Source organism: Hyperolius riggenbachi, chromosome 1 (assembly GCF_040937935.1).
Source record: "Hyperolius riggenbachi isolate aHypRig1 chromosome 1, aHypRig1.pri, whole genome shotgun sequence".
Classification (NCBI taxonomy): domain Eukaryota; kingdom Metazoa; phylum Chordata; class Amphibia; order Anura; family Hyperoliidae; genus Hyperolius; species Hyperolius riggenbachi.
The window spans coordinates 303,757,450-303,780,409 of NC_090646.1; the positions used below are offsets into that span (position 1 = coordinate 303,757,450).

Genomic DNA, 22,960 nt, shown 5'->3' on the forward strand with positions numbered 1-22,960 from the left:
CCGACAGTCGCCGGATAGGAAGCATATAATACGCTTTGTAATGTTTACAAAGTGTATTATACAGGCTGCCTCCCTGCCCTGGTGGTCCCAGTGTCCGAGGGACCACCAGGGCAGGCTGCAGCCACCCTAGTCTGCACCCAAACACACTGATCTGCCCCCCCCTGCCCCCTGATCGCCCACAGCACCCCTCAGACCCCCCCCCCTGCCCACCCCCCAGACCACTGTTTGCACACAATCACCCCCCTAATCACCCATCAATCACTTCCTGTCACCATCTGTCAACGCCATTTTTTTTTTAGTCCCTAAACTGCCCCCTGGGTACTCCTGATCACCCCCCCCCACCCCTCAGATTCTCCCCAGACCCCCTCCCCTCCGTACTGTATGCATCTATCCCCCCTGATCACCTGTCAATCACCCCCTGTCACTGCCACCCATCAATCAGCCCCTAACCTGCCCCTTGCGGGCAATCTGATCACCCACCCACACCAATAGATCGCCCGCAGATCCGACATCAGATCACCTCCCAAGTGCAGTGTTTACATCTGTTCTCTCCTCTAAACACCCACTAATTACCCATCAATCACCCATCAATCACCCCCTATCACCACCTGTCACTGTTACCCATCAAATTAGACCCTAATCTGCCCCTTGCGGGCACACAATCGCCCACCCACACACTCAGATTGCCCTCAGACCCCCCCTTATCAATTTGCCAGTGCATTATTTACATCCGTTCTTCCCTGTAATAACCCACTGATCACTTGTCAATCACCCCCTGTCACTGTCACCCATCAATCACCCCCTGTCACTGCCACCCATCAATCAGCTCCTAACCTGCCCCTTGTGGGCAATCTGATCACCCACCCACACCAATAGATCGCCCGCAGATCCGACGTCAGATCACCTCCCAAGTGCAGTGTTTACATCTGTTCTCTCCTGTAAACACCCACTAATTACCCATCAATCACCCCCTATCACCACCTGTCACTGTTACCCATCAGAATAGACCCTAATCTGCCCCTTGCGGGCACCCAATCACCCGCCCCACACACTCAGATTGCCCTCAGACCCCCCCTTATCAATTCGCCAGTGCAATATTTACATCTGTTCTTCCCTGTAATAACCCACTGATCACCTGTCAATCACCTATCACCCATCAATCACCCCCTGTCACTGCCACCCATAAATCACTACCTGTCACTGCCACCCATCAATCAGCCCCTAACCTGCCCCTTGCGGGCAATCTGATCACCCACCCACACCATCAGATTGCCCCAGACCTACCCTCAGATCACCTCCAAAGTGCATTGTTTACATCTGTTCTGCCATCTAATCACCCACTGATCACCCATCAATCAGCCCCTGTCACTGCTACCCATCAGATTAGACCCTTATCTGCCCCTAGGGCACCCAATCACCCGCCCACACCCTCAGACTGCCCTCAGACCTGATCACCTCGCCAGTGCATTGCTTGCATCTATTCCCCCCACTAATCACACCTTGAGACACCCATTAATCACCTCCTGTCACCCCCTAACACACCTACCCATCAATTCAGGCCCTAATTTACCCCGTGTGGGCTCCTGATCACTCGCCCAAACCCTCAGATCCCCCTCAGACCCTCTTCCGATCACCTCCCCAGTGCATTGATTGCATCTATTTTCCCCTCTAACCACCCCCTGAGACACCCATCAATCACCTCCTGTCACCCCCCTAGCACTCCTATCCATCAGATCAGGCCCAATACAACCTGTCATGTAAGAGGCCAGCCTGCTTATGACCGGTTCCACAAAATTCGCCCGCTCATAGACCACCTGCCATCAAAATTTGCAGATGCTTATACCCCTGAACAGTCATTTTGAGACATTTGGTTTCCAGACTACTCACGGTTTTGGGCCCGTAAAATGCTAGGGCAGTATAGGAACTCCACAAGTGACCCCTTTTTAGAAAAAAGACACCACAAGGTATTCTGTTAGGTGTATGAAGCGTTCATAGAAGATTTTATTTTTTGTCAAAAGTTAGTGGAAATTGATTTTTATTGTTTTTTCACAAAGTTTCATTTTTCAGTAACTTGTGACAAAAAAAGATCTTCTATGAACTCACCATACACCTAACGGAATACCTTGGGGTATCGTCTTTCTAAAATGGGGTCACTTGTGGTGTTCTTATACTGCCCTGGCATTTTAGGGTCCCTAAACCGTGAGGAGTAGTCTAGAAAACAAATGCCTCAAAATGACCTGTGAATAGGACGTTGGGCCCCTTAGCGCACCTAGGCTGCAAAAAAGTGTCACACATGTCGTATCGCCGTACTCAGGAGAAGTAGTATAATGTGTTTTGGGGTGTATTTTTACACATACCCATGCTGGGTGGGAGAAATCTCTCTGTAAATGGACAATTGTGTGTAAAGAAAATCTAATATATGTCATTTACAGAGATATTTCTCCCACCCAGCATGGGTATATGTAAAAATACACCACAAAACACATTATACTACTTCTTCTGAGCACGGCAGTACCACATGTGGGGCACATTTTTGCAGCCTAACTGCACTAAAGGGCCCAAAGTCCAATGAGTACCTTTAGGATTTCACAGGTCATTTTTACTTGTTTGGTTTCCCGACTACTCCTCACGGTTTAGGGCCCCTACAATGCCAGGGCAGTATAGGAACCCCACAAGTGACCCCATTTTAGAAAGAAGACACCCCAAGGTACTCTGTTAGGTGTATGACGAGTTCATAGAAGATTTTATTTTTTGTCACAAGTTAGCGGAATTTGATTTGTATTGGGTTTTTTTCCACAAAGTGTCAATTTCCACTAACTTGTGACAAAAAAAAATCTATGAACTCACCATACTCCTAACAGAATACCTTGGGGTGTCTTTTTTCTAAAATGGGGTCACTTGTGGGGTTCCTATACTGCCCTGGCATTTTAGGGGCCCTAAACCGTGAGGAGTAGTCTAGAATCCAAATGCCTCAAAATGACCTGTGAATAGGACGTTAGGCCCCTTAGCGCACCTAGGTTGCAAAAAAGTGCCACACATGTGGTATTGCCCTACTCAGGAGAAGTAGTATAATGTGTTTTGGGGTGTATTTTTACACATACCCATGCTGGGTGGGAGAAATATCTCTATAAATGACAATTTTTTGATTTTTTTACACACAATTGTCCATTTACAGAGATATTTCTCCCACCCAGCATGGGTATGTGTAAAAATACACCCCAAAACACATTATACTACTTCTCCTGAGTACAGCGATACCACATGTGTGGCACTTTTTTGCACCCTAACTGTGCTAAGGGGCCCAAAGTCCAATGAGTACCTTTAGGATTTCACAGGTCATTTTGCAACATTTGGTTTCAAGACTACTCCTCACGGTTTAGGGCCCCTAAAATGCCAGGGCAGTATAGGAACCCCACAAATGACCCCATTTAGAAAGAATACACCCCAAGGTATTCCGTTAGGAGTATGGTGAGTTCATAGAAGATTTTATTTTTTGTCACAAGTTAGCGGAAAATGACACTTTGTGAAAAAAAAAACAATTAAAATCAATTTCCGCTTACTTGTGACAAAAAAAAAAAAAAACTTCTATGAACTCACCATACTCCCAACGGAATACCTTGGGGTGTCTTCTTTCTAAAATGGGGTCATTTGTGGAGTTCCTATACTGCCCTGGCATTTTAGGGGCCCTAAACCGTGAGGAGTAGTCTTGAAACCAAATGTAACAAAATGACCTGTGAAATCCTAAACTCATTGGACTTTGGGCCCCTTAGCACAGTTAGGGTGCAAAAAAGTGCCACACATGTGGTATCGCCGTATTCAGGAGAAGTAGTATAATGTGTTTTGGGGTGTATTTTTACACATACCCATGCTGAGTGGGAGAAATATCTCTGTAAATGGACAATTGTGTGTAAAAGAAATCCAAAAATTGTCATTTACAGAGATATTTCTCCCACCCAGCATGGGTATGTGTAAAAATACACCCCAAAACACATTATACTACTTCTCCTGAGTACGGCAATACCACATGTGTGGCACTTTTTTGCAGCCTAACTGCGTTAAGGGTCCCAAAGTCCAATGAGCACCTTTAGGCTTTACAGGGGTGCTTACAATTTAGCACCCCCCAAAATGCCAGGACAGTAAACACACCCCACAAATGACCCCATTTTGGAAAGTAGACACTTCAAGGTATTCAGAGAGGAGCATAGTGAGTCCGTGGCAGATTTCATTTTTTTTTGTCGCAAATTAGAAGAAATGGAAACTTTTTTTTTTCCTTTTTTTTGTCACAAAGTGTCATTTTCCGCTAACTTGTGACAAAAAATAAAATCTTCTATGAACTCACCATGCCTCTCAGTGAATACTTTGGGATGTCTTCTTTCCAAAATGGGGTCATTTGGGGGGTATTTATACTATCCTGGAATTCTAGCCCCTCATGAAACATGACAGGGGGTCAGAAAAGTCATAGATGCTTGAAAATGGGAAAATTCACTTTTTGCACCATAGTTTGTAAACGCTATAACTTTTACCCAAACCAATAAATATACACTGAATGTTTCTTTTTTTATCAAAGACATGTAGCAGAATAACTTTCGCGCTCAAATGTATAGGAAATTTTACTTTATTTGAAAAATGTCAGCACAGAAAGTAAAAAAAGTCATTTTTTTGACAAAATTCATGTCTTTTTTGATGAATATAATAAAAAGTAAAACTCGCAGCAGCAATCAAATAGCACCAAAAGAAAGCTGTATTAGTGACAAGAAAAGGAGGTAAAATTCATTTAGGTGGTAGGTTGCATGACCGAGCAATAAACCGTTAAAGCTGCAGTGGTCTGAATGGAAAAAAAGGCTCTGGTCCTTAAGGGGTTTTATGACTGCAGTCCTTAAGTGGTTAATTACCGTATTTTTCGGACTATAAGACGCACTTTTTCTCCCCCAAAAGTGGGGGGAAAATGTCCCTGCGTCTTATAGTCCGAATGTGCCCCAAAAGATGCAGATAGCGCAGTGGAAGCTTTACCTATTCATGCGCTCCTTGGTGCAGGCCGCTCCACTGAACAGCAGCGGGATCAAGACATCGCTGCATACCGGTGGCGGGACAGAAGAGGGGCGATCTTGCCGGCTGTGTCATCTAACTCCCTGGATTTTCGGCAGCTGGACAGAACAGGGGCAATCCTGCCGACAGCTTGATAAAAGAGGGGCGATCCTGGCGGCAGCTGTCCTCCAACACTCTGGACATGCGGCAGCTTGATAGAAGAGGCGCAATCCCGGTGGCGGCTGTCCTCCCTCGCACTGCACTTGCGGCGGCTGGTTAGCAGAGGGGCGATCCCGGCAGATGTCATCCTACTCCGTGCACTTTTGGCGGCTGGATTGAAGAGGGGCGATCCCGGTGACGGCTGTCCTCCAAAACTTCATAGACTTGCTGCAGCTGGATAGAAGAGCGGCGATCCCGGCTGTGGCTGCAGCGGCTATAACGAGTACCGATGCCTGTATACTTCCTCGTTTACTGGCGCCTCCTCATGACCCAGCCGCATGTGCGTCACACGTCATGAGGAGGCGCCAGTAAAAAAGGAAGTATACAGGCATCGGTACTCGTTATAGCCGCTGCAGCCACAGCCGGGATCGCCGCTCTTCTATCCAGCTGCAGCAAGTCTATGAAGTTTTGGAGGACAGCCGTCACCGGGATCGCCCCTCTTCAATCCAGCCGCCAAAAGTGCACGGAGTAGGATGACATCTGCCGGGATCGCCCCTCTGCTAACCAGCCACCGCAAGTGCAGTGCGAGGGAGGACAGCCGCCACCAGGATCGCCCCTCTTCAATCCAGCCGCCAAAAGTGCACGGAATAGGATGACAGCTGCCGGGATCACCCCTCTGCTAACCAGCCGCCGCAAGTGCAGTGCGAGGGAGGACAGCCGCCACCAGGATCGCCCCTCTTCAATCCAGCCGCCAAAAGTGCACGGAATAGGATGACAGCTGCCGGGATCACCCCTCTGCTAACCAGCCGCCACAAGTGCAGTGTGAGGGAGGACAGCCTCCACCGGGATTGCCCCTCTTCTATCAAGCTGTTGCCAGGATCGCCCCTCTTCTGTCCAGCAGCCTGTATGCTGAGGTCCCTGGATCCCGCTGCTGTTGACCCACACCAAGGAGCCTTCTGTCAATGTGGTGAGATCATCCACTTTGTAATGTTTGTTTAGTAAGTGTAGCTTCTGGGGGAGGCAGATGTTAATTTAATGTAATGCAGTGTAGTGTAAATGGTGGGGCAGCAGGGGTGGGGTTGTATAGTGTAGAGTAGAAAGTGGGGGGGGGGGGACATCAGGGACTAGTGTAGTGCAGAGTAAGTTTACTGGTCTGGCAGCAGGGGTGGGTTAGTGTAGTATATAGTGTAGCTACTGGTGGAGGCATCAGGGACTAGTGTAGTGTAGCACAAGGTTACTGGTTTGGCATGGGGGTTAGTGTAGGGTACTTGGTCTAGCTGTCAGGGGCAGCAGGGGTTAGTGTAGATGGGCACTGAAGCTTAGACAAGGACAGCTTGGGGGGGGGGGAGGGTCTACAAGACACCCCTGCACTATAGATGCACCAGGTTTAGAATATTTTTTTTTCCTGATTTTTGTCCTCTAAACCCAGGTGCGTCTTATAGTCCGGAGCGTCTTATAGTCCGAAAAATACGGTAATGGGAAAACGTGGGTTGTATGCCAGTGTATATTGGAACTACCCCACTTGAAAGAGAGTTACAATAGATAGGATGAAGAGATTTATCAATAACAAATTATTCCTTTAGCACCCAAAGATGTAGGCCATCGGTTGCGATGTGATTTAGTCTTGCCTTCACTCCTTCCTGGAAGACTAGGGCCTTTCTGCATCTATAATATGTAACAAAGATGTCTGCCTTGTGTAGCAAGAAGCAAAGCAACCATGTAATAGCTCTGCCCTACTTTGATCGTCCACCACGTAGTTTCCTACCTCATCTTTTAGAAGTTTGATGTAGTCCGCTTTTTTTTTTAGGATTTGACATACTTGTAAGACTTCTTTGGATCTGGCGATTTCATTTTAATATTTACCAGCTTCATTTTTTTTTTTCAAATTGTATTGCACTCCTTAGAATTACTTAATGCAGCTTTGATACCTCCTGTTTTAAGTCCTTATAAGCAGTCCTTTCCAGCTTCATTCCATTTATAACCTTTCTATTAATCCACCAAGGCCTTTCTAATAACATTAAAAACAAATTAATTAACTAAAAAAAAAAGTAATACAAGTAGTAAATCAGGAATACAGTAGGCATCCTTTCCCTGGTTTATAGCCAACCTAAACATTTTTCAGGCCACTCCATTATAACCTCTGCTTTCCATGCCGATAATGTGAATTTTACTTTTGCACTCGAGTTTAATGGCATCTAACTTATTAACGTATGATTATTCTGTATTATGGCATTATGTTAAAGTGTTTGTATACGTATAATCCAGTCAGCTGTATAAGAAATCTTCAGCTTGCCCACTAAAAGAAACCACTCTGCTGCTTAGGCAAGCATTTCCATTTACTTATATGGGAAATAATGGTTGACATTGCTGACCCATCCTCCACCTCTAATACCTCAGTTGTTATGCCTAGTACACACCATGCAATTTCCCATCAGATAGACGGGTCTAATCAATTATTTTCAAGAGGTCTGATCTGATTTCCAATCATTTTTCTGACTGTTTTTCCGATCACGTCTATACAAGATCGATCAGAAAAACAAGCGGAAATAATATTGGACCTGTAGGAAATAATCGTTTCAACCCGTCCATCTGAGGGGAATTTACATGGTGTGTACCAGGCATAAGACAGATTGCTGGAAACAGACAGAACAGGCAAATCTTATCTTGCATCTCTGGTTGTGTTTAGATCATTTGTACAATGAGCAAATGGCAGTGTGAGATGTATGTGTATCTTGTTAAATTGGATTGTATTAATTTATAGTTATGTTATGTAATTAACTTTTTTTTGCAAATGTATATACTTTTTTTATTCTTAATTCCTTTAAGGAAATATCAATCAAATAATCCTGCCCTATGATATAATTACCCAGGGCTTCCTCCAGCCCCTTGCAGCCACCAGGTCCCAGGCAGCCGCTAGCCCGGGACCACCCGCCAGTGCAAAGGCTGATCTTGAGGTCATCCTCTGCTGGGCCTGCGCCACTGTCAATCAAGTCCACGTTGTCTGCGGTATACTGCGCTGGGGCAGAATTACTACGCATACTCAGTAAACGGCGGACAGTGTGGACTTGATTAACAGTGGCGCAGGCGCAGTAGTGGAGGTCAGACTATGCACCGGCGTAAGTATATCATGGGGCAGCATTATTTAATTGATGCTTCCTTTAAGGGTTTATATGTTTTCTTTACAGTTTTTATCATACAACCAGCCAGTCTTTACAGTGAAGATATTACTATTTCTGTAGAAATATATACATTCAGGAACTGTATACCAGGGGTCAAAATGCAAAATAGGAGAGTAAAAGCCACATTTTTGGACACATTTTCATAATGGAAAATGTCACAACACAAGTTAATTTCAGAAAAACAGGAATCTTACTCAAGCAGTACCTATTTAAAGCAAATCTGTAACTTTAAAAAGTGCCCCTGGGGGGTACTTACCCGGGAGGCGGAAGCCTCTGGATCCTATTGAAGCTTCCCCCATCCTGCTCTGTCCCAGGGTGGTCTTATATGGCCGCTCTGAACAGCGGCCATGTAAATATTTACCTTCCAGGCTCCAGCGCAGGCGCAGTAGTGGCTCTCGGCTCGGAATCAGGCGGAAATAGCCGATCCCAGTCGGGTCTGCTCTACTGCGCCCACCCAAGTCAAGTTCCGCCTGATCCGAACCAAGAGCCGCTATTGTGCCTGTGCTGTAGCCGGGAAAGGTACATTTTGCAAGTGCTACTGCTCCATGGCCCCAGCCCGACAAATTGTCAGCTGTGGCTTACGAGGGACACAGCGGGACCACCGTGGGACGGAGGAGGACGGGGGAAGCCTCGATAGGCTCCAGAGGCTTCCCCCTCCCAAGGTAATTAACCCCCAGGGGCACTTTTTTAAGTTACAGTGTCTCTTTAAAGTAGGATCAAGGTAAACTTGTAGTATAAAAAAAAAAAAAGAGTAACATGCTTACATCAGCAGGGGGAAGCCTCTGGATGCTCTAAAGGTTTCCCGGATCCCCCACAACACATTTTAATGCCGGTTGGGACCCCATCTTTGCAGCCACACTCCCTCCGTGTACAAGCGCACCCTCATTGAGCAGGCACCAATGTGTTCACACCCGCACAGTAGCACAGTGCCACTTGAGCACAAAGAAACAGCCATGCATGTGTGGCCCCAAACTAATGCAATGATGTTGGCCGTACTTTTTGCCTACACAGTGCAAATACTCTCGTACATGAATGGGAGCACAGCCACGAGCAATCTTCTACTTTAATGTTGATGATTGTTTAGAGGGTCCCAGCGCAGGAGGGGAATGGAGGAAGCCTCTGGTCCATCCAGAGGCTTCCGCCTACTGAAGTATCTCTGTTTTCAAGAAACTTACAGGTACCCTTTAAAGCAGAATTACAATTGTTACTGTCCTATATACACATTTGAAACTGGACCCTTCACAAGTTCTCTCATTTAGAAACTTGCACTTTATGCTCAAATTGTTATAGGCTGTGGACACATTCACAGCGTATGTCACCCATAGGGGATAAGAACCTAATCCCCTTGAGCGACATCGCTGGACAGGGCTGCACACACCCAAGTCAGCTGTGATGACGTGCTGTGTTGCTATGCGAGGACGACAATCATCACATGCCTAACATCATGCGGTGGGCGGGGGAGCCACACGAACAATGGGATTGGAGTCGCTGGGGTTGAGAAGATCCGCCTGATGGATTGATCGTGGGTTGTGGTCGTTGGCTGCCGTACACAAGCTTGACTGTCGGTTGAGGTGGTCGCTAGCGGCCACCTCAGCCGACTTAAGTCAGGTGTGTGTACGAGGCTTTACTCTGACTATTGATTCTTGGAATTATAAGATATAATGTGAAATTGTAACAATAGGTGGTATTTAGTGATGGTCCTGTCTAGGAGAACTCAATGAGAAGCATGCGATTTGTTAGATCAGCTGATTATTATTAGTAAGAATAAAAAAATTAAAAGTTGCAAATGCAGATTTACTTACAAAGCCGCACTTTGATAGGCCAGATCATAATAGAACTCAGAGACAAAGCGCTGACTAAAGCTCCAGCTCCAGTTACGGTCACCATCACCCAACGGTAGAAGGGGGTACAAGCTGGACAGCAGAATTCAGTACTAGGATGAAAAACATTATTGAATGCATCTCTATGTCTCTCTCTAGATCTAGATAAACAACTGTACATAGACACTTTTGCAATCACTTGAATCCATAGTTTATAAACAATTTCTGTCACACTTACTGCCCCAGGAATCTAGCACCGACTACTCAGTCATCGGCAGATGCCGTCACAGCGAACTTCCGGGATTGGCGTCCTTTGGCGCCACGGCCATGTCTTACTAGGTGCATGCCTCCCTTAGTTCTTTTTTGTGAATGACAGGGAGCGTGGCACTGGCGCAAAGATCAGGGTATTTAAACCTTGACCGCTCAGTGCTGTTGCATCATATTGCCTGCTGCGGTGTGCTTGTCATGCAATTCTCATCCCTGTCAATTCAGTCTTGTAGCATCCCAATCCTGTCACATGCGCTCTGTCAGTAAAATCCTGTCACTTCGGTACTTGTTCTCCTTCCCTAACGGCAAGGTAACCCCTCCTGTTGTTGTTGTCTCTGGTGTGGCAGTCCTAAGGGTTGTGACCTGGTGGGCACCAGGCAGCGCCGCGCACTGGGGAAAACCCGTGCTCACTCAAGCCTCGTACACACGTCTGACTTAAAGGGGAACTGAACTGAAGTGATATGGAGGCTACCATATTGATCTCCTTTTAAACAATACCAGTTGCCTGGCTGTCCTGCTGATCTATTTAGCTGGAGAAGTGTCTGAATCACACCAGCAACAAGCATGCAGCTAATCTTGTCAGATCTGACAATAATGTCAGAAACACCTGATCTCCTGCATGCTTGTTCAGGGGCTATGGCTCAAAGTATTAGAGGCAGAGGATCAGCAGTGCTACTAGGCAACTGGTATTGCTTAAAAGTAAATAAATATGGCAGCCTCCACATCTCTCTCACTTCAGTTGCCCTTTAAGTCAGGCGTGTGTACAGCAGTGGAAGACCGCCAATAACCCCAAGCCTCAAGCAATCCACCTGGCAGATCTACTCAACCCCAGCGATGTCGATCATTGTTCACGCGGATCCCCACATGACGTCACATATACACCGCTTGTCTTCACCCCCCCAGTAACACAGCGCGTTGTTAGCTACACAGCTGACTTGCCTGTGTGCAGCCCATCTGTCACCCAAGGGGATCCTGAGTTCCTGATCCCCGACAGGCAACATCAGTTGGGAATGTGTACACAGTCTGACTCCACTCCCTGGGAATGCCCGTACCAGTCACAAGTGCCAAGATGATCAGGACCCTGATAATTTCATAATTTTTGCCTTCTCATAGTCATGACCAGCTAGCCACTTGAGATAAGCTTCTTTGTGCTTATTCACCAGATAATGTTCACAACTTGCTGAAATGAGGTCAGTTTTCACTTAGCAATTATTGAATAGTAATGCTACATCAATACATGCATTAAGGAGAACTATAAATTACATTTCTTTGTATATCTCACTAGTATACTGTAAATGCGAAAGTTTGGATGTTTGTTAGTCAATCACACAACAATGGCTGAAAGGATTGAATGATATTTGGCACACACATAGTACATTACCTGAAATAACATATAGGATACCTTTTATCCCATAACCAAAAAGTGGGCGGAGACAAATATAAATTTCACTGGGAAAATGTAAACTGCAGCCATTCTTATGCTGTTAATGGTAGGGTTCTAAAACTTTGCACAGTTGGTCACTGGGTGACTGGGATTAATATTCAGAAAAGTGAGTGGAGCCTACAAAAGCCAATCAAAACTTACCTATTGATTTTCAAGGGGAATATTTAATTGCTGCCATTCTTGCACTGTTAATGGCACAAGCCTCAAACCTGGTACAGTTGGCCAATGGGTTCAAATACAGAAAAGGGGGTGGAGCCACAGTCAATCAGATTTGTTTCATTTCAATGCAAATTACTGATGCCAAAGACCGCAAAGCTCACAAACCTGGTCATTGAGTAATTGTGTGTAAGGGTAAGAAAAAGGGGGCAGAGCCAACACCAGCCAAATACATACCCGGGCAATGCCGGGCCATCAGCTAATCTAAAACAAATTAGTCTGTAAAGGTTCTTATTTATCCATATCATGCTATATATACTTTCTGCAAGATAGGAGAATGTGCACCAATTGTGATACAATGTGTAGTGAGTGTAGTTAAGTTCTCCATTCTTAATGCATGTTTTTCCCCTTCCCCAATACACACCTCTCCTTTTTACACATGTCCTTCGATCCTTCCCACGCACGTTCCTGTTTCATTCTGTCCCTTCACTCTGCCTTTTCTGCTTTCTCCATCCTCTTACAGCCATCAGTGTTGCCCATTACTGGCACAGAAATTGTAACATTATATGGGTTAATGTGTAGTATAAAGTCATTTGTCCAAAACCAAAATGGCACCACCGCATTTTCCTGCCTACCTACCTCACTGACTGAGGGTTTTCCCAGTTTCCCCTAGCTTCTATTTAAAGAACTAATGAACTTTGGTGAGCTCATTTGCCGCTCTGAAACAGAGACACACAGTTCAGGTAATTATCCTCTGCCTTAACAACCGGCAGGCTCATTTAATCCTCTGTAGGTCACTGTAGGATGATCCACTGACACACACTGCCTCTAGGAGGAGGTTGTCAGTGGAATAAACTCTGCAGGTTTATAGTTTATCTACCCAGGCAAATAGTATACTGCAATTTTACTTTTAACCTCAATGAAGTTTCACGCGCGCACACACACACACACACACACACACACACACACACACACACACACACACACACACACACACACACACACACACACACAGGTAGTCTCCGGTTAACAAACAAGATAGGGACTGTAGGTTCGTTATTAACCCTCCTGGCGGTTTGTCAAAATCCGCCAGGGGGCAGCAAAGCCATATTTTTTTTTTTTCATGTAGCGAGACCTTGTCTCGCTACATGATAGCCGCTGCTCAGTGGCATCCCCCCAGCCCCTCCGATCGCCTCCGGCGATCGGAGATCAGGAGATCCCGTTCAAAGAACGGAATCTCCTGGAGGGCTTCCCCCGGGATGGCGTCATCGACGTCGTGACGTCAATGGGGACTCCGATCCACCCCACAGCGCTGCCTGGCACTGATTGGCCAGGCAGCGCAGAGGGTCTGGGGGGGAGGCGGCTGCGGCGCAACGGATCGGCGAGTAGCGGCGGCAATCAGGCAAAGTGCTAGCTGCGTGCAGCAAAAAAAAAAAAATTATGCAAATCGGCCCAGCGGGGCCTGAGCGGTGCCTTCCGGCGGCATAGGGCTTACCGCCAGGAAGGTTAACCTGAATCTGTTTTTAAGTGGAACACTGTGCCACCTCTGTCCCCTTTGCCTCCTATATGCCCCCTGTGCCTGTTTGTCCCCTTCAGTGCTTTTGCTTCCCGTGCCCATTTGTTGTCGTCCCCCATGCTAGTTTGTCCCCCTTTCTACCTCTCTTTGTCCCCCCCCTCAGTGCTGTCTATATGACCCCCTCAGTGCCTCTGTTAACCCCCCCCCCTCAGTTTGCCCCCCCCCCCTCTGTGCCTCTGTTTGTCCCCCCTGTGCCTGTTTGCTCCCTGTGCTTCGTTTTGTTCCCCCTGTGCCTCTGTTTGCCCTCCCATGTCTCTGTTTGCCCCATCCAATATGCACAGTCTGCCCTTGTATTGTTTTTGTTTGTGTTTGTGTTTGTTAAGCAACTGCCAAGACAAATTCTTTGTAGGTGCAAACTTACTTGACGAAATAAAAATTGATTCTGATATGGAGCAATTAGCAGAGGCGGTAAGATCACATCCGGATATTCGTGGCATTAAAGTGGAATCAAGGGAATATAAAGCGGCATCATATGCGGATTATTTGTTACTTTATGATACCTCTCCACATATCTCTGCCCGGTTTTTTGAAACTTGAAGAATTTGGGTCTCTTAGTAACTATAAAATTGATTCTGGATAATCAGTAATCTTAAACATCTCATTATCAACAAAGGTTCAAGATTTGCTGTGTGGGGCCCTGCCTTTTATGTGAAAATCCCCCTCTATAACATATCTAGGGATTCAGATTAGTACTGACTTATCCGGAATGTATGAACTTAATTTTCTTCCTTTATTAGACACCTTTGAGAGAGACGCTGGAACGTGGTCTTTGCTAGCTCACTCATGGCTGGGGAGGTTAAAAATGCTTAAAATGAACCTTTTGCCCAGGCTTCTATATGTACTGCTGACAGTACCGGTTAAAATACCCCAGCTTGAACTTCCGGTTCCAGCGCCTCATGTAGGAGACGCAAGCCAGTGAGCTCCGCAACCCGCCCTGAGAATCCGAGCTGAGACCCCACTCAAACTCGCTTACACAGGCTGGAGAAGACATGGTGGGCAACTCCAGAGGCATAGATGGACAAATATATCGCCAAAACCCCGCGGTTAAAGGATACCGCGAAAGGCAGAAAAGGAGCGGTCACGCGTTCCAAGATGGCGGCCGCGACCAACCCAGACGCTGCGCGTGACACGGAGGATTCGGGTAGGCCCTGTCTCATTGATTATAAGCAACTGGCTGCAGAAGTGGCGCAACATTTACAGCAGGACTTGCGACCATTATCTCTCAATCTTTAGATGCACATTTAACTCCACTTACGGCCCAGATACAGGCGCAGTCAGTGCGTCTGGATGAGTCAGAAAAAACGTATTAGCAGCCTTGAGGACAGCTACACGGTACCATCCTCAGAAAGAAATCTGATTTGCAGGAAAAGCAACAATTTGTGTTAGCCGACCGTATTGAGGATCTGGAAAACAGGTCCCGGTGTAATAATCTTAAATTTGTGGGCCTCCCGGAATCTTATAAGCCTGAGGAACTGCTAGAGATATGCGCAGCTCTAATCCCGGAAGCATTAGGCCTTACAGGCCCGTTTAAAGTTGAGAGGGCACACAGACTAGGCCCAATACGGCCAAACAACAATTGGCCTTGTGTGGTCATTGCACATTTCCTTGACTTTATGGACAAAACGCAAATACTAAGAGCCTTCCAGTCGCAAAAATCTATAACGATACAAGGACATAAGCTGTTGGTATTCTCAGACTACTCAGCGGAAGTTTCAAAAGCTAGGAAAAAAAAGAGTTTGTACTTTCATGTCAGCTGCTCATGGAGAAAAACATTCGCTTTGCTCTACCATATCCTGCTATCTTAACCACTTGCCGACCGCCTTAAGCCGATGGGCGGCGGCAAGGGCTGGGCCCAAACGACCGCAATACGCCCATCGGCAGTGGCGGGCGTGGTTATGCGGCGATCGCGTCATTTGTGACCCGATCAGCCGTTCGGAAGCGCCGGAGGGTTACTAGCACCCGGATCGCCGCTGAGAATATGTATAATAGGCTTTGTAATGTATACAAAGCCTATTATACAGGCTGCCTCCTGCCCTGGTGGTCCCAGTGTCAGAGGGACCACCAGGGCAGGCTGCAGCCACCCTAGTCTGCACCCAAGCACACTGATCTCCCTCCCCCCCCGGACTCCTAATCGCCCACAGCACCCCTCAGATCCCCCCCCCCCCCTGCCCACCTCCCAGACCACTGTTTACACTCAATCACCCCCCTATTCACCCATCAATCACACCCTGTCACTATCGGTCAACGCTATTTTTTTTTTTAAACCCTAAACTGCCCCCTGCTCCCTCCTCATCACCCCCCCACCCCTCAGATTCTCCCCAGACCCCCCCCCCCCCCCTGTGTACTGTTTGCCTCTATCCCCCCCTGTAATAACCCACTGATAACCTGTCAATCACCCATCAATCACCCCCTGTCACTGCCACCCATCAATCAGCCCCTAACCTGCCCCTTGCGGGCAATCTGATCACCCACCCACACCATAAAATCGCCCGCAGATCCGACGTCAGATCACTTCCCAAGTGCATTGTTTACATCTATTCTCTCCTCTAAATACCCACTAATTACCCATTAATCACCCATCAATCACACCCTATCACCACCTGTCACTGTTACCCATCAGATTAGACCCTAATCTGCCCCTTGCGGGCACCCAATCACCCGCCCACACGCTCAGATTGCCCTCAGACCCCCCGCTTATCAATTCGCCAGTGCATTATTTACATCTGTTCTTCCCTGTAATAACCCACTAATCACCTGTCAATCACCCATCAATCACCCCCTGTCACTGCCACCCATCAATCAGCCCCTAACCTGCCCCTTGCGGGCAATCTGATCACCCACCCACACCATCAGATCGCCTGCAGACCTGCCGTCAGATCACCTCCCAAGTGCACAGTTTACATCTCTTCTCTCCTGTAAACACCCACTAATTACCCATCAATCACCCCCTGTCACCACCTGTCACTGCTACCCATCAGATTAGACCCCTATCTGCCCCTAGGGCACCCAATCACCCACCCACACTCTCAGAACGACCTCAGAGCTCCCCCAGACCCGCCCCCCCCTGTGTACTGTATACATCTATTCTCCCCTGTAAACACCTGTCAATCACCCGTCAATCACCCGTCAATCACCCGTCAATCACCCGTCAATCACCCGTCAATCACCCGTCAATCACCCGTCAATCACCCGTCAATCACCCGTCAATCACCCGTCAATCACCACCTGTCACTGCCACTTATCAGATCAGACCCTAACCTGCCTCTTACCGGCATCTGATCACCCTCCCACACCATCAGATTGCCCCAGACCTACCCTCAGATCACCTCCAAAGTGCATTGTTTACATCTGTTCTGCCATCTAATCACCCATCAATCACCCATCAATCAGCCCCTGTCACTGCTACCCATCAGATTAGACCCCTATCTGCCCCTAGGGCACCCAATCACCCACCCACACCCTCAGAACGCCCTCAGACCCTAGCCCTGATCACCTCGCCAGTGCATTGCTTGCATCTATTTCCCCCCTCTAATCACTCTTGAGACACCCATCAATCACCTCCTGTCACCCCCCTAGCACTCCTATCCATCAGATCAGGCCCAATACAACCTGTCATCTAAGAGGCCACCCTGCTTATGACCAGTTCCACAAAATTCGCCCCCTCATAGACCACCTGTCATCAAAATTTGCAGATGCTTATACCCCTGAACAGTCATTTTGAGACATTTGGTTTCCAGACTACTCACGGTTTTGGGCCTGTAAAAATACCAGGGCAGTATAGGAACCCTACAAGTGACCCCATTTTAGAAAAAAGACACCCCAAGGTATTCTGTTAGGTGTATGATGAGTTCATAGAAGATTTTATTTTTTGTCAAAAGTTAGCGGAAATTGATTTTTATTGTTTTTTTCACAAAGTGTCATTTTTCACTAACTTGTGACAAAAAATAAAATCTATGAACTCACCATACACCTAACGGAATACCGTGAGGAGTAGTCTAGAAAACAAATGCCTCAAAATGACCTGTGAATAGGACGTTGGGCCCCTTAGCACACCTAGGCTGCAAAAAAGTGTCACACGTGGTATTGCCGTACTCAGGAGAAGTAGTATAATGTGTTTTGGGGTGTATTTTTACACATACCCATGCTGGGTGGGAGAAATTTCTCTGTAAATGGACAATTGTGTGTGAAAAAAAATCAAAAAATTGTCATTTACAGAGATATTTCTCCCACCCAGCATGGGTATGTGTAAAAATACACCCCAAAACACGTTATACTACTTCTCCTGAGTACGGCGGTACCACATGTGTGGCACTTTTTTCACCCTAACTGCGCTTAGCCTCCGTGGAAGCGCATATACAGCGCGAAACGGCCGTCAGGCTCTTCTGTGCCCAGCACCCACCCACCAAATACAGCCTTCTTATACGGTATGTTTACCTTCTCCACAATGTTTTTGTGATATGATGCATTGCCACCTTTGGAATAAACGACAGTATACAGCAAGTGCCGACTTATCCACTCTGTCTCAACATATGCATCTTCTGTCCATACGCAAGCCTGAGCACGCTGTCTGCCTGTAATGATCGCTGCTGCAGCAGCTATTACTGGAAGTAGTAGTGCTGCAGCTCAGGCAGTTCTGATCTATTTCCATGCAAGCTGCATAGCTTTGTCTGTCTTTCCCTGCTGTCAGCTTGTGACTGATTATCATTCACCTGTGTGGGAATCTGCATGTCTGCTCCCATTGGATGACCTCAGTATAAAGATCTGCTTCCTGCAGGGTTTCCTTGGGTTTTCATAGCTTCAGCTTAAGCCTGCCTTGCTGTCGCTTTAGCCCCCGATCGTGTTTCTTGTTCTAAGATACTTTGCTGGTTTTGCATCATATATTGGTTCATTGCCAATATATATGCATACCAGCATGTTTATTATTTTCCTTGTATTTGTGTTACGTGATACATCAGTGTCGCTGATGTATACGTACACGAACTGTTTATATCCTGTGTTCAGTTAGTCAGTTTCCAGCACGTTTTGGTAGTTTGCGCGTACCGTGAACACCCGTGCTGAGCTAGTTATCCTGTTCCTGGTCCTGTTTGTGGATTGCGTTCATCTCTGCGAAGAGATAACGAATCCTTCTGAATCCTGTTCTGTTACTGTTTGTGGATTGCGTTCATCTCTGCGAAGAGATAGCGAATCCTTCTGAGTCCTGTTCCCTGTATTACTCCATTCCTAGTCAGCGTTCCTGCTTATGTCATATATCGGTTCATTGCCGATATATATATATGTTAGTCAGACGTTACAAATAGTTTCATTGATAGCTGTAATTGTAATACGCTAGGAAAACATACTTATTGTATATTTATCTGTGTTACGTTCATCTATCTTAATCCTGCTATTTTCTGACTATCCTGTCCTGTCTTTGTGAGGCACGCCATCGCCGCATCGCATTGGCTGCCTCATTCCAGTCTGTCTGGTTTTGGACGCTTGCTGTCGCTAAGTAGCCGCTAGCTAGCAAGCGTTCATTCTGTCTTCCTGTCCTGATCTCCTCAGTTCTGGTTTATGCGCTCAGCGCTACTTTGCGCTGAGACGTTATAACGAAAGCATTGTTTGTGGCTGTCAGATCTGCACCGGCTCTGTGCGCCACAATCTCCTATTGGAGTCAGTCCACCCCTCCACTATACTAGGGATAGCCTGTTTCCTTGTGCTAGTGTGTGTACCTCCTCCACGCCAGCTCATGCGTTGCATGCTGACTGTGGAGAATACACCACCAAGCCTTACATTATGAAAACCCCATTACCAATCCCCATTGTGGGGGGGATTCCCAGAAAGTATGACAATGTTAATTATGGTTCCTGTTCCTTTAAGAAATTTGAAGAACTTAGCTCTGAAACAGAAAATGAGTTTTTCTCTGAATGTGCCAGGTTCCTGGCCAATCCCGATCTCCAAGCGACTCCTGTTTCAACCTGGGCACTACAACTAAGTTATATTTTGTTTAAAGGGGAATTATTCCAGTGGGCATTTGATGTTCTCAATCATTCCGATTTGAAAGATAGACCGCTGGAATTTCTAGCGTTTGTGATCCATAACTGGTTGCGCATAGATCCATTGCCTTTTCCTCTTAATGAACTCCTGGCAGCAGGCCAATCAGCTGCTCCTTCAATTGCTTGCAAGAATGAGCAGCAAGCAGAAAGTGTTACTGATAATTTTCCTGCAGCTTTGAATAAATCACCAAAAACCGCAAGGTCAAAGGCAAAACGCAAACGTTCTAAGAAACGTGTCCAATCTGCAGAATTGTTATCCTTAGCGACTGAGACCTATAATGAGATTCTGCCATTAACAGATAATGAAATGCAATTGTCTTTCAGGGGAGTTAAATGGACTTATGAAACTACTAATGAACTTTCCTCCCTGGCTAGGGAAAATAAAGATTTTTGTTTAAAAGAATTATCTGAGTATGATTATGATGAGATATTACAGAGTATTGAACAAATCAACTTATTTGTGAACCAAGGGAAGTTTGCATACACTACAGTTCAACACTTGCTACAGGTATTGGAGATTCTTAAGAATAAGGAATCTGCCAATCACCTGCTAATTAACCCTATACATGTGCCTGCCACAATCATATCTGCAGACTGTGATCAGCCTAAATGTTTCGCTGTTAAGTATGCATTGGATCCTCCATTCGAGAGGGGAGAGATGGAAGCCCTGGTCTGTGAATGGAAGAATGATTCAAGTTCATTTTGTCAATTTTACAGTGCAAAAAGTGAAATGGTATTGAACGCATGCATTAAGTCAGCCTATAACCTAATAGAGGCTGGTGTGTGTAGGTATGACTGTGTGGCTCCCTTGATTGATGTGTGGGAACTGATTTTGGATGATTTTTATGTGACTCCGAATTCGCAAATTTGGCGTTCTGACCCGCCTGCTTCAGCACCTTTGGCTGATTCAGCAGGTGATTCGGAGCTCTTTTTGTGTGAAATTGAAGTTCCTGCAATTCCACCCTGTACCATGGATAACTCAGTGTTACTTTCCAGTAAAACAGAAGCCACTGATACATTCTTAACCTTGCCCTGCGCAAATTTCTCAGCAGAGAATCCAGAGGTCCTGCTGACTTCCGAGTCCAGCCTAGCCAGTACTCATGACTCTTTGTTTAGTGAAACAGACACCAGAAAAATCTTGCCTGTCTCTGCAAACACTTCTGCAGAAATTACCTGTGTTAATAAAGTTCAACTCCTGTCTGATCCAGCAGATGCGCAAACATTGTGTCTTGATCTTCCTGTTTCTACACCTCGCTCTAGTTTCGTGAATAGCTCAGAGCATCTGCTATGTGAACCTGAAATCGCAGAATTATTACCTTGTTCAGAAAATTTTCCAATAAATTTGCCCTGTACCATGAATTGTGCAGTAGATCTCTCCAATGAAACTCAGGTCACAGAATCATTATGCTGTCCAGCAGGTGCTTCCATGGTTTTGCCCTGCAATATGGACTGTTCAGTGATCCTGTCCAGTGAAGCTGTGGTCGCAGAGTCTTATGCTTCACCCAGTATTTTGGATACTTTAAACCCTCTAGCAGAGGAGGCTGAAGCACTGCTTACCTCAGTTGGTGTTGCAGTAATATTCACTTGTCTAGCAGCTGTTTTGGAATTACAGTCTGCTCTAATAAAACTTGATGAATTTCTGCCCAGCAAAGCAGAAGCCATTGAAATATTGTCCTCGTCAGCAAGTGTGTCAGATACCTTGCCCTGTACACAGTATGATTTAACCAATGTTGTTGAGTCCCTCTCCAGTGTTGTAACAGCCGAGGAACTCCAGCCCTGTCCTCTGAATGTTTCAGAAGTCTTGCCCTGTAACATAGATAATTCTTATTCTCTGGTCAAAATAATAGAAATCTCAGAATTTCAGTCCGGTCTGATGAGTGTTCCTGAAACCCAGCCCTGTATCCTGAAAGATTCTAGTTCTCTGGCCGCTGTGGCAGAGGTTCCAGAGTCCCCTTCCTGTCCAGGGAATTCCTCAGTTTTGCCTAGTCCAGTGGGGGCTGCTGCAATACTGACTTGTTCTGCAGCGCCTCATGAGCTCCAATCCAGTGTATTAAATGAGTCTCTGTCCAGTCCAGAGGTAGTTGTGGAGTCCCTATCTGGTTCAGTGCATACATCAGAAGATTTGTCCTGTTTTGTTGGTGCCCCTGAATCTGATTTGTTTCTGACTTTGCTGGAATCAGCGACATCTAAGTCTGATCCAGCATTCTCGTGTAAAAGTCCAGTAGTTGCGAAGTTTAGTCATGATGATTTTTTTTTGGCCAGTCCTGGTTTTGGTCCTGTCTTGGCTGACCCTGAGGCTCACAGTTCCTTGACATGCCCAGAGGTTTCTCTTGTGCCGGTGTGCCCAGATGTTCTTTGTGTGCCAGAATGCCCAAGTGTGTCTAAGGTGTTAGCGTGCTCTGATGCTTCCTTAGTGGGAACACGTTCTGATATTGCCAGTCTGCCTGCATGCCCAGAGATGGTTCTGGTCCCTGAAAGCCCTGATATTGATGTTTGTCCTTGTGGCCCTGACTCGGGAATTGCCCTAGGTTCCATAGGGGTTCTTGATGGTTCTCCATGTGAGCCTAAGGGGCATTCTGACCTATGGGGATCTCTTTGGAGCTTCAAGGTGTTCTGGGAGGTCTCTGAGAAAACTTGTCCTGGTGCCTTGGACTGGTTCAACAGTGGGTTTTGTGTTGGTAAAGACAGTACCGGTGGGCATTGCAAAGGCTTTGGCGTTTCTGAACGGTTCCTGGAAGGCGGTGGGTATCGCTCAGGGAGTTTCGGAGGGCTTTCTTCTGGAAATCATGGTTCTGATGGGTGTCACACTGGGGCTTGTAGTACTGATGGGCATGGTTCTGTAGGTTCTGGTTCTGATGGGTCCAGTCTTGTGGGGACTGATTCTGGAATTCGGTCTTGCCGGGCTGTCCCGGTCATCATGAATTATCAGTCAGACTGTTTTGTTGGGAATTTCAGTTTTGAAAAGCGTCTGGAATCCGCTTTTAAAGGCGGGGGTACTGTAATGATCGCTGCTGCAGCAGCTATTACTGGAAGTAGTAGTGCTGCAGCTCAGGCAGTTCTGATCTATTTCCATGCAAGCTGCATAGCTTTGTCTGTCTTTCCCTGCTGTCAGCTTGTGACTGATTATCATTCACCTGTGTGGGAATCTGCATGTCTGCTCCCATTGGATGACCTCAGTATAAAGATCTGCTTCCTGCAGGGTTTCCTTGGGTTTTCATAGCTTCAGCTTAAGCCTGCCTTGCTGTCGCTTTAGCCCCCGATCGTGTTTCTTGTTCTAAGATACTTTGCTGGTTTTGCATCAT

General features: G+C 46.5%; 1 protein-coding gene across 4 annotated transcripts in view; it reads right to left on the reverse strand.

The window, feature by feature from the left end:
- Positions 1-22,960, reverse strand: part of MFSD12 (major facilitator superfamily domain containing 12) — a 477,174-nt gene that overhangs the window by 55,878 nt on the left and 398,336 nt on the right. For 3 of the 4 annotated variants that reach the window (XM_068271174.1, XM_068271172.1, XM_068271173.1), the window contains one exon: positions 10,166-10,296. The exons of the other annotated variant lie outside the window; for it this stretch is intronic. In XM_068271174.1, coding sequence (XP_068127275.1) covers positions 10,166-10,296 — 131 coding nt within the window. The remainder of the gene's footprint in view (positions 1-10,165; positions 10,297-22,960) is intronic. 4 annotated transcript variants of the gene reach the window in all.